At 44.3% G+C, this 12801-nt stretch overlaps 1 protein-coding gene across 1 annotated transcript in view; it reads right to left on the bottom strand.

Moving 5' to 3' along the window:
* The window catches only part of SCUBE2 (signal peptide, CUB domain and EGF like domain containing 2), a 64104-nt gene that overhangs the window by 28277 nt on the left and 23026 nt on the right, over positions 1-12801 (bottom strand). The window contains exons 7-10 of the mRNA XM_065403221.1: positions 11786-11875; positions 7419-7535; positions 6187-6309; positions 4502-4618 (exon numbers count right to left, since the gene is read on the bottom strand). Coding sequence (XP_065259293.1) covers positions 4502-4618; positions 6187-6309; positions 7419-7535; positions 11786-11875 — 447 coding nt within the window. The remainder of the gene's footprint in view (positions 1-4501; positions 4619-6186; positions 6310-7418; positions 7536-11785; positions 11876-12801) is intronic.

Here is a 12801-nt window from a genome sequence, read left to right as displayed (position 1 = left end):
TCCCTTGTCATCACCAAAGGAGCTAGATGAAGAAATCTCACCGATCCTGAAAGGTCAGACTCCACAGGAAGTCCTATCAGAATGCCCAAGGTGTGTGGTTGCCTGATTGGCTCACACCCACTACTGAAGCCAGGAAGTGACCTGTATGGCCTGTCCGAGCACTGTGCACAGTCTCTCTCTGTTGCTGCTGCCTCAGACCCGTCTGTTGCCTGTCTCCTGTGATCCATATCCAACTTCCACTCCCAGTTTCTGCTCTGCTCCTGTTCCTGCCCCTGCCCTCCGTTCCTGCCTTGCTCCTGCTCCATGCCTAATCCTTGCCTTGTCTCAGCTCCTGCCCCCATGTTTCACTCCTGACCATTGGCTACCAGTTCCCAGTTCCAACCCCAGCTCATCTTCTGGCTACCCACTCCAACTCAATTCCTGATTTTGAGTCTGGTTCTGATCCTTGGCTAAACTCCCAACTCCAGCTCCACTCTGACCACAAGGTCTGATCGCCTACACGCTGGTTCCTAACACACTGGGTGCAACAGCAGGCAGTTTCCTGACTTGTGATTCCCAGACAGTCCTGTGACCCAGGTCCCAAGGAGCTCTGTCTCTCTGCTCTCTCTCAGGGCTTGGCTACACTTGCAGATGTAAAGCGCTGGGAGTTAAACCAGCCTTCGGAGACCGCAGCAGGGAAAACGCTGCCGTGTGTTTACACTGTCAGCTGCAAGCACACTGGCGTGGCCACATTAGCAGCTCTTGCAACGCCACAAAGAGCAGTGCATTGTGGTAGCTATCCCAGTGTGCAAGTGGCTGCAACATGCTTTTTAAATGGGGTGGTGGAATGTGACAGTGAGTGTGTTGTGTGTATGTGGGAAGAGAGACAGTGTGTTTTGGGGGGCTGAGAGCGTGTCAGCATGCTATCTTGTAAGTTCAGACAGCAGCAGACCCCTTTTGTCCCCCCTCCTCACACACACTCAAAACAGCAGCATTCCACACTAATGGTTTACTTTGTCCCGGAGCAGATAAGCATGCCGGCTGTCAGAAACGGAGCTTTGAAAGGGGATATCCGCATGCCTACAGCCAATTTTCAAAACAATGAGAAGAGTGGCCACTTGACTTCAGAGGATTATGGGACGTTTCCGGAGACCAATCACAGCGCAGTAATGCAACACCTCGTTCACACTGACGCCAGGGCCTTTCAGCCGGGGCACAGCAAGTTTTAGGCTTCTCGTGGAGGTGGATTACCAGGAGCGCTCCAGCTGCAGAGTCCAGGTGCTCTATGTGCTTTGCCAGTGTGGACACCTCAGGAGTTAGGGCACCCAGGGCTGCTTTAATGCACTCTAACTTGCAAGTGTAGCCAAGCCCTCAGGGTCAGGCATCTGATGAAGTGGGTTTTAGCCCATGAAAGCTTATGCCCAAATAAATTTGTTAGTCTCTAAGGTGCCACAAGGACTCCTCGTTGTTTTTGCTGATACAGACTAACACGGGTACTGCTCTGAAACCTATTGTTTCTAGTTATCAATACATAAATAACTGCTCCTTAGCCTGAAAGATAAGTGCTTAGCACATCCACCAGCTTTAATAAGGTCTGACTTATCTGTAGATCAAAGGCCCACTTCATGGCAGCCATTAACACCTTCCAGCATAACAATAATATACAGGGAAGCCTTTTAGTAACAGAAGGGACTGCTATTTTTCTCTGTTATAGTGGGTGGTCACATAATGATGTACAGTTAATATGGAGGAACTTTTGTGAGGACTGATATTCTGTTGGCCATTAGGGCACGTGGCCATAAGGGTCCATAGATAGGTTTCACTGCATATGACACAACACAGTATCCTGCAATATACTGAACAAACCTTATTGAATTAAGTCAAAACTCACTGAATTTAGGAGTTTATTCTATTAAAAGTGCCAATGATTACATACTATTGAGGGACTGTATACATTTCCATGGGGGGAAGGAACCACAGCCCTCCAGGAAGTAAAAACAGTGGGAGATGGTCAGGCAAATTCACAAAGGTTGAAACACGTCAGAGAGCTACCACCACTTGGCAAGAGACTCATATGTACTGGTTCAAACTGGATTCTCCAGAGAGCAGCAGACAAAAGGATTTTTGGATAAATAGCCTGAATTAAAACTAACCCAGGCCCTTCTTTCTGATCCAGCAAATGGATAGGACCTCGGTCCAATGAGGGGCTCCAATCCTTAGGGAAGGGTTGGAAGGACTTGAGCCCACTTAGGCCCCATAAGACTTGGATGATGGTTTTCAGCTGAAGCTGTGATGAACCTGTGCCCATAAGGAAAAAACTCTATCTGGGATTGGAAGGACTCATTACCAGCCAGAGCTCTTATTGGAGTGCGGGGTGATCTCTGGTGAGCTTATCGGCATCCATGTAAATTCTTCTATTGTTTTAATATATTTTATCTGTGATGTTACCTTAAGAATAAATAGGCTTGCTTAGAAAGAGCTGTGTGGTAACTTAACTGTGTCGATTACACCGTGTCCCATCTCTGAGGAGAGAAGTGAAGCAGGCCTGCTTAGGTAGCCTGTCTTTTGCTGGGGAGCTCACAGTATAGTCAGGGAACTGTTTGGCTCATCAGAAGGGAGAGAGATGCAGGTCTCCACCCAAGAGAGGCAATGGCTGCAGAGTTGGAAGCCTGAGAGCAAGTGCCTTGGCTGAACCCACAGAGGGGAAATACATTGCTCTGAACTGTGACAGCAATGTCGTCATATTTTTGTCTCTCTCTGGCTGGGCTCTGTAGAGGTTGGAACAACCACACTCAAAGATGATAAACGAAAAAGTCTTAATTGGCATGTTTGCAACATGCAGCTCCTAGGAAGCCAGGTGGGCAGTCTCACCTCCTGCTGGCTACTCTCACTGACATTATTCCCAGTGCTATACATATTTGTTCTCTGCCCGACACAAACGCAGGTCTTCCTACCTGATCTCTGTAACACACACTGCAGAATCACATGCCACACCATATGAAACACATTTCTCGTAGGCCTTCATTCTTCTCCCATTAACTTGAATGGCACAGAATCAAACCCATAAACAGGAGTTTTTATGTGAATGTCCAAGTGAAGCTATTTCCTAGAAGTGATTCCACTCTCACTGGAGCAGCATCTTTGTGAGTTTCCATAACAGCAGTGTTCATCCATTCTCCTGTGTTCCCAGTTCCCACTCCACAGGGTAATGATGTGACTGCACTACCCTGAGTCAGGGGTGCATGGTACCTTACTACCAATCAGTATGAACAGGGGTGACAGAATCAGGCCCCATGTTAATAGAAGGATGTTCATATAAGACTGCATTAAGTACAAAGGGGAAATGAACTTGGTCCTGTTTGTCCACATTGCAAAACTACCACAAACCTGATTGTCTGTTTCTGCCTAAACAAGGTCCAGGACTGGAATGGCAGAGATCTGGCAGGTCAGGAGGGGAAAATGGCAATACTGTGTGGGGAAGTCTGCACAACATCTGCCTTCATTAGACAAGACTCAAGCCAACTGAAATTAGTCCCTCACATTAATAAAGAATGAGGTTGGGATTTTCAAAGGAGACCTCGGGAGTTAGATGCCCAAATCTCATTGAAATGGGTGCTGGGTATCTAATTCCCTTAGGCTCCCCTGAGAATCCCAGCCTAAATTCATCCCCATGGTTACAAACACCCAATATGATGCAAAGGAGAATTGTGAAAATAGCAAAGTATTTGCATCATGGTCCCCAAGATCAAGCCTGCCCATTCTGCCTCATATTCACATATGCCTATCAGTGAACTGAATACATATATGTAGTCATATAAGATCTTGCCCATATTTCACATGAAAATAGCCTTGTTTTCATTTAGTGTCAAATAACTCAGGCTGCTTCATATGAACGTTCTGCAAGTTTCCTTGCTTCAGATGTCAGACCAAGGTTCATGTCAACATATTGGTCTCTTTCATTTAGGGTTTCTTTGGAATCAGAAGTAAACAATTTAGGGCCAAATTCTTAGCTGGTATAAACCAGTGTAACTCCATGACTATAGTGGAGCTACATCAGTTTAGATCAAATGAGGATCTGGCCATTAGGCTTGTTGGTAATGTGCATTTATTCTAAAGAAAACCTGCAAAATAACTAACATCATAATTCATTTGAAGCCTTTTCTTACAAGTTTGCAATTAGTGTACAGAACGCCACATGAAATCAATGGGAATTTTTCATGTGGAAACACTGTTGGATCATGGCTTTAGTATCTACATGTGGAATGCATCTGTTTGTTCTAATGGTCCCTGTTGCTTTCCAATACATAGATGGAGGGGGGGAAATCATTTAAGCTAAAAGACATAGTCAAGCATGGAGGATTGTGTTTCATTTTTGGACTGTCTCCCCTTTTGAAAAACTGCCTGGAAAAGACAAAGGCTACATTTGCTGTACAGGGTTTTAGACACATGGGTCCCAGTGACATTAATGAGCATTGCTCCAGCACTCTGACAAACATATACACTAGTATCTTTTTATACTCACCTCCACAATGTGTGAAGCCATAGAGAATGTATCCTTTGTTACAACTACACTCAAAAGAGCCTGGATGATTGATGCACGTATGGTCACATGTCCTTTCAAAAGAACATTCATCAATGTCTGTAATTTTTAAAAGGATACGTTAGTGTCTCTTGGCTTGTCAAGGAAGCATTTATGAGCTAGCAAATTTGGATCTAGAAAAACACAGCTTTATATGACCTAAGCAAATTCTTTTAAAGCCATTAGTCTGTAACATATTGAAGTAACAACTTTTAAGAGAGCAGTTAGTTTGCCAAGTAAGACATTTCTTGACAAGTGAGTAAACTGAGGTTATATTTTTAATAGTAATGTTTAAAATAAATTGCTGCAAAGTTCTCTTCACTGCAAAAGACCGTCGGCAGAAAAAAAATGCTTCTTCGAGGGAAGGCAACGCAGAGTCAGCAGGAAAAATATTTTCAAAGTAACTTTCCATTTCCTTCTGCCTTTTTACAAAACTGGGAGGCCAAATTTTTACCTCAACTGTGCAGTGCTTGTTTTAGATCTGTGCTAGGCCTCTCACCTAGCGACTGAAATACCTCTCCCAAAGGCAAAAAAAGGACAGGAAGCTTTGGGAATTCGTGCAGGTGAAAGGCATCAGGCTAGTACCCCTAGAAACCCAAATGCTCTCCTTGGCTATACAGTGCATGGGCTTCTGCAGAAGCTTCCTCCACCCAGCCCGAGCAATGTGCCTCAGTGCAGCTCTGGAGCAACCATCACCTGGGTCTATTTTTTGCTTTGTGCAACACCACTAGATACAGTCATCAGTAGGCCACAGATTCATCACACTGCACATCTTGGGCTTAAGCCTTGTATGCCTTAAGCCTTTGTCTTTAATGCTGGCTAGAATGTCTTTGCCTCATCCAGCTGAATTTTTCCTGGTCATTTTAATCATTTTGTATATTGTACACTTTCACACTGAATTTGCTTTTTTAGGTAATGGCCCAATTCTGCTCCCACTGAAGTCAACGGCAAAGCTCCCATGGGTTCCATGGGCAGCAGGATCAGAGGCCCTAAATGTTTATTATATTATCACCAAAAGTACTCTATGCTGCTATAACAAAACATTAAACATGATGAGGCTTATCCTGTTCCCATAGAAGTCTGTGGCAAAACTCCCATTGACATAAATGGGAACAGAATTGGAGTCTTACACCAAATTTGCTCTTTAACGGATCAGGCCCAAATCAAGCTACATCAAGTTTACAACATTCTAGAAGTGACAGAAAAAACAGACAAAAGGAGATATAAATCCTTAAAATATACATTCATAAACAACTTCCAGCAGAAATCTTGGAAATCCTACATTTCTCTTGCAAGTTTGCTCTGCATAAATATTTGTCCTGTTAAGTCTGATCTAAAAAAAGATTAGAAATAGCCACACTGGAGTGAAGTTTCTTTCCTGATAGTCAGTTCCATTTTCTGCCATTCTCTATTATTTTCAGATAACCGTTCAGCGTACAGTGAACACCCTTTCAAACAAATCTCCCAATCTGATATCATGCCAAAGGCTTCGATTTTTAACAGCAACTTTAGAAAGAAGAAATCCAAAGCATGGAAAGCATTCTGGAGTCTACCAGCACCTCATTACTTCAGTAGGTATCCAAGTCAATCTTATTTATTTGACCTTTTTTGCCTCCCCATGCACATACCTTGACAACACTTCTCATCTGTCAATAATTTAAATCCTTTTTTGCAGCTGCAATCAAAACTGCCGACAGTGTTTTTACAAAAATGATCACAGCCTCCATTGCTGGCCTGGCATTCATCAATATCTGTAACTGAAAAGTGATTAGCAAATAAAAGGAACATGTTTGGTGTCCTTTCATTGGTAGATCCCAAAGACATACATGTTCTATGGATGAAACGGCTGGACTTGACTGGAAAGTTCTCTGCTGGGAGAGTCCTGAACAAGATACAATAACTAAATCACCTCGAACTTTGGGAAAATTCAGATTCAGAAATTATCTCAGCCTCATTTCTGTATTATTTCCTTTCATCTAAAATAATGCTATCAAATTCACTTTTGCTTGAGCACACACATACAGGGGGCTCTTTCTTATCTCATCTGATTAGAGAAGATAAAGTCATTCGTCCTTCTGGAAAGCCTTTAGAACCTTAAACTAAGCTTTTCTTTTTAAAGGTCTTAACTTTGTAAAAATTCTCTCTCTCTTTCTCCTCGCCAAAGCATTTCAGAAATTACAGACAGAAGAGACCTATAGGGTCACCTTACCCTGCCCACGCCAATGTCAGATTGTTGAGTTCTTTGTCTAATTCTAAATAAGCCAAGCAAAAGGGACTCCATCACTTTGCTTGGCACAAGTCTAACAGACCTCACTCTTGGGAATTTTATTCATATGTACGACCTACATCCTCCTTTGCTCATTTTCAACATGTTATTCCTTGTTATATCTGCTTGGCACAGCATAAATAATTCCACACCATCTTCACGTTTAGACCCTTCAAATGCTTGTTATAATATCAGGCTGATGGTCTGCTCCTCCATGGGGATATACACCTGTAATAGCCTGCATGCATGCCTTGGCAGGTGGACTAGCAGGCTACATTTACCTTCATTGTACCACCAGTGCATTGCTACATCCTGATTAGAAAAAGAGGCCATACTGGAGATCGGAAGGGCATCAACGGCAAAGCAGAGATACTTTGCACTCATATGCTCCATATCTAGGGCTGGTGCAACAGGGACCATGTGAAAGGGGATTGTGCATCTCTCCCTGCCTCAATGCTTCCCTAGTGCTCTCCAATGCCCAGATAGATACACATAGGCTTTTTCTCAGGAATGCTTCAACTAGTTTCCCTTTGAGATTAGTGCACTTGCTGCTAGGTGTTTATACAGGTATGTTTACAAAAGTGCAAAATCTACCTTTACATGTCTTCCCATCAAACTGGAGTGTAAATCCGACGGGACAGCTGCAATGAACTCCAGTTGAGGTGTCTTTGCAAGTGCGGTCGCAGCCACCATTATTTACAGCGCATGTTTCTAACACAGAAAAAATAATGCTAACATTTGTACAGAAATGTTGTAAGGGAAATAAAGTAGCATGTGGTGCTAGTAGTGGCCCACTCCATTTCTATTCAACTATATTGTATATTTAGAGAGGGAAGAAAATATCTACATTCCTTGTGTCTGTCCTCCTGTCTGTCTAATTTATGTACGTACCAGTTTTAGCAAGATGTCTGGCTGGGGATAGGCAACCACCATCCCTCCCCAAGCCACTTCTAACTTTCTGTGGGGCTTCCTCAAGGCTCTGTCCTTCTCTTCTCCCTGTACATCTTATCTCTGGGAAATTTCATCCATAAACACAAATTAAGCTACCATCTCTATGCTATCTATCTGCTACAAACCGGTCTCCTTCTGCCCAAATTAAAATCTTGGCCTGTCTCTCCAACATCTCCTCGTGGATACCATCAGCTCAAATCAACACGGCTGATAAAGAATTCCTATTCCTGCTCCCCAAAGCTCTCTCTGCTGCCTTCTTTCTCAATCCCTGTAGAGAACACCACCATCCTGCCTGTCAGTCTGGCCCATAACCTAGGTGTCATCTTTGACTCTGCATTACTTTCACAAATCTAGGTGTCAGCAACCAGGGCCTGCAGCAGAGCCAATCGCCCAACAAAATGAGCACAGCTGGCCTGTAATAGGCTGCCCGATTGGCTACGTGGCCTGACTGATTGGAAGAGTCAGTAGACTGACTTTTAAGACCAGCAGCAGATCAGTGGCTGCTCAATGGTCGCAATAGTTCCTGTGCCTGCTGGTTCCCAGCCCTGCTCCTCTCTCACCTCACTCCAGGTAACCAAGTTATGACCCTCGGATCTAATTCTTGGCCGAGTTCAGCTCTGACGGTTGGCTCCGGCACCTGGGAGCTGAAGAACACCTGCAGTCTGCCAAAGAACCCCATAAACACCATGCAGACCAAGACCATCAGGCTGCCCACAATCTGGCCATAGAGGACAAAGTGTGGCTCTTGACCAGAAACTTAAATCAAGCCACCCATCCGCCAAACTAGACTACCATACCCGAGCTCCTTCAAGACTATAAAATGGGTGAAGCCAGTGGCCTTCGGATTACTGTATAGATGCCCAAGTCCTTGAAGATCCATCCTGTCTTTCAGATCTCACTTTTAAAGCCCTATATCGAGAACCCATATCCAAACTGTTTCAATCCACCACCCACAAAAGTCCACAGACAGGAAAGTACTTGGCCCACTGGATCCTCGACTCTCAGCAAGTGAGAGGAAAGCCCCAGTACTTGGGAAGGGTATGCTCTGGACAAGCAGTCTTGGGAAGCAACGAAGAACAGCCATGCCCTGGACCTATTACGAGAGTTCCATCAGAAGTACGGAGAAACCAGGCCCCAAGGTCCCTGTGAGGCGCCTGTAAGGAGGGAGTACTGTCCGGAATCAAGGCTTACAGCACAGTCAGTCTGGAAGCAGGGCCTGCAGCAGAGCCAGTTCCTGGGCAGCCTTGCCTCCCTCCAGGTACCTCAGTTCTGATCCTTGGCTCTGATTCCTAACCTCTGACTTTGGATTTGCCTTTTGGCTCTGGCATCTGGTTTCTGGCACCTGGGCTCCAACTCCTGGCTCCAGATCTCAACCTGGGCTCCAATTCCTGGCTACTGACTCCTGTTCTAACCACTAGGAGTGACTCCTTCTCTGACCATTAGACCTACTCCAACCACTAAGCATGACCACCTACGTCCCGGTCAAAGACATCAGGCTATGTCTAATCCTGCCAATTCTTCCTGCAGAACGTCTGTAAAATATGGTCTTTCCTATCCATTCACACAGCTAAAACTCTCTTCCAAGTTCTCATTATCTCATGTCTCAATTACTGCAACATCCTTCCTCTGGCCATGACAAATGCAATCTTGCCCTGCTTGCATCCATTCAAAATGCTGCTGCAAAGATAATCTTCCAAGCTCATTGCTTTTACCACGTCATCCCCCCTCTCTGCATCCCTCCATTGGCTCCCCCATCTCTATTATATCAAACATAAGCTGTTTGTTTTCACTTTCAAGGCCCATCAGCTTGTCCCCACCCTACCCCTCATCTCTCATTCAGCATGGAAAAGTCGACTCCTGCCTCCATCGCCCACTTGAATTTTCAGACAAGCACCTTTGTGCTTTCCCCCATGCTGCCCTTGACAGTTGGGAGGAGCTCCCCATAAACATCTACAAAGCTACCTCATCATCAACCTTCAAAACCCTCCTCAAAACTCTCCTTTGCTGTGATGCCTACAAACAAAAAACAAAAAAACCCACATGACAACAGTTATGCTGAGACCATTGCTAATTTGCTAATCATACTGGCCATATTATCTCATTGTTTCCTTGTATTCCACCATTGGTTTGTCTCTAACAATCTGTTGCCTCTTGTCTGACACTTACATTGTAATTTCTTTGGGCAGGGAACATCTTTTTGTTCTGGGTTTGTAGCACACATCACAATGGGGTTCACTCCTAGGTGCTCCGGTAATATAAATAATAATAATAAGCTCGCTAGCACAGAACAGTGGAGACTGCCCTTCTCCTCTGCTAGCCAGCTCCACCACATGGGTGTGGGGAATGAACTTCTCTCATCTCCCACTGATCTTAACGGGACTGTTGGGAGCTCAATACTTTTAAAAATCAGGCTGCTTATTTAGGGGCCTAAATATGGATTGTGGAGCCTAACTTTAGTCTCCGATTTTTGAAAACTTTCGCCTCTGCCTCCAGCGCTTTGATAAGACTGACAGCAGGAATAGTAAATGATCAGTGCCAACTGTGGAGATGCTTTTGTGACACAGATATCTGTTCACTCGGAACCGCACTGAGATCACAGGGACTTGTTCCACAGTCCCCTGGATACACCTTTGGATTAAATAGAATACAACTAAATTTAGTACATACTGAAATATTTCAGGAGAGAGACTATGTGTGGCACTTCCTAGGAGAGGAAAAAAAGTGAAGCATTGGAAATTTCTTGTTGTACTGTGGGAATTTGCCGCCCTCCCCAACTCCCTATCAGCTACAAAATCAAGGGTGAACTCCAATTCCAAACAAGCCTGTCCTTACAGTCCATTTAACAGGGCCACCCAGAGGATTCAGGGGGCCTGGGGCAAAACAATTTCGGGGGCCCCTTCCATTAAAAAAAAGTTGCAATACTATATAATACTATATTCTCGGGGGGGCCCTGTGGGGCCCAGGGCCTGAGGCAAATTGCCCCACTTGCCCCCCGCCGGGCGGCCCTGCCATTTAACCCTTCAGTACAAAGAGACACACACACGGAGAAATAGTGCATCTTATTGTTAAAGGGACAAAACAAGTTTAGAGGATACGGCGCCTGATTCTCATCTTCCATACACCAGATTTATACTGTTGTAACTATCTACCTCAGGGAATCAGTTAAAATACTGGTGGTCTAGTGACCTACTTACAACATGGTTAAAGACTGTAATATAGATAGGACCTAACCATGTTCCCATTGGACAGTCGCAGACTTTAGCCCATATACAGAGATAGAGCTAGGTCCTGTCCATACTACAATTTTACTCTATGGTGACTGAGTCCCCTAACTTAGCTAGAGCTGTAAGGTCAGGGAGCCTGAGTAGAGAAGAAGAAGAATTATATGAAAGTGGTTAACATTCTGGGAAGCGTCTAAAGAGACTAGAACCCTGCTTTCCACCAGGAGCTGGATGTTCACAGTGCATGTCTCAGAGATAGGAAGGATAGTCTCGTTGAAGCACTGGACTAGGACTCACGAAACCCAGCAAGGGTCAGTTTCCAAACTTGTAGTGGGACTTTGGGCCAGTCCCTTAAATCCCTCTGTGCCAATCAAAACAGCCAGTACCAAAGAGTTTAAAGGTTTTGAATTTAATCTGACTCTAAAAGAAATCATCTGACTAGGAGTTTGATGAGTTTTATATTCAAGCTCTGAACAGCAGAATAGTCAGACTGGGCAACTCAGTAGTTAGGGGGTAGGTAGAGAGCAGGTTTCTTGGCTCTGGTTCAGCTCATACTTCTATACATCCCGAATACTATACATGATTACTTATATACTATAGGGACATAGCCTTTCCTTAGAGGTGAGCGAGCATCCATTGAGTTCAATGGGTAATGCATGCCTCTCCAAGGGCAGACTTCAGCCCATAGTCACAATAGCTATGTTCGATGACAGCTATCCAATACAGTAAGGGTTCACCATGTAAGACTAGTTAAGAAACCCCACAGCAGAACAAGATAGGCACTTTTACCCATGATCAGCCGCCGCTTTACTCGCTTGTCCACATCCGCTCCTGCTGTGGCATTGCTCTCAGAGATCTCAGCTACAGCCTCCTCTCTTTCTGTAATGCAAGTACGGGGGGGGGGGGGAGGGAAATGGTGGAGCGACTGTTGGTACCTAATGCAGCAGCCAACTATCTTGTACGACACTCCTTTTGAAATCCAATTCTAAAACAAAGCTAAACTCTACAATTAGTTGAATCAAATATCATAAGCAGAAACAGTCAGAAATAAACACTTAAAAACAAAAACATTAAAACTCCCCAATTAAAAATGTGATAGCTTTTCTTGTTGTTTTGTTTTAATTTGCTTTTCAAAGACCTATGTGTTCACCTCAGAAACCTTAAAACATAGTAGCTGTGGTGAACAGAACAACAAAAGGATTAATCAGAGATCAGACGCTACATACCAGTGTCCTGCCATCCTGATCACCCATTGACTAATGAAAGAGATGGCTAACTATTGCTGGGTTTTTGTTTTTAATCAATGGTCAGAGACTGGTCATCAAAGCATTTGTGTTCATCCACCAAAGCATTTCTTTACGTAAGAATGGATGCCTTTCTAACAGATATCCTTTAGTTCAATCGAACGTTATGGGTTTGATGCAGGAATTGCTTGTTGAATTTCCTGCGTTACACAGGAAGTCAGACTAGATGATCCTAGAGGTCCCTTCTGGACTCTATGAAAACTTAAGAAAATTGAAAGAAATTGTCCCCTGGTTAATAATATGTGTGATCCTTCACAGGTACCAGAACAAAATATACTGAAAAACAGATTTTTTTCCCCTTAAACATTCTGGGCCAGTTCTTCTGTGCTTCTCACACAGTCAGAAAGCAGCCTGTAAGGAGCAGATGGAGAGTCCACTGACATAGGGGAAGCTCCATGGGATGTAAAGCCAACACAATCAGCTCTACACCACCTTCTTCTGGCCTTTCCTAGCACTCTGGTGCTCTGCAGATAGTAGAATGCTCCACAAGAGTTTTCCTGC

Source organism: Emys orbicularis, chromosome 4 (assembly GCF_028017835.1).
Source record: "Emys orbicularis isolate rEmyOrb1 chromosome 4, rEmyOrb1.hap1, whole genome shotgun sequence".
NCBI classification, from domain to species: domain Eukaryota; kingdom Metazoa; phylum Chordata; order Testudines; family Emydidae; genus Emys; species Emys orbicularis.
Note: the sequence above shows the minus strand (reverse complement) of the source record. Positions and strands in the feature narration are given on the sequence as shown.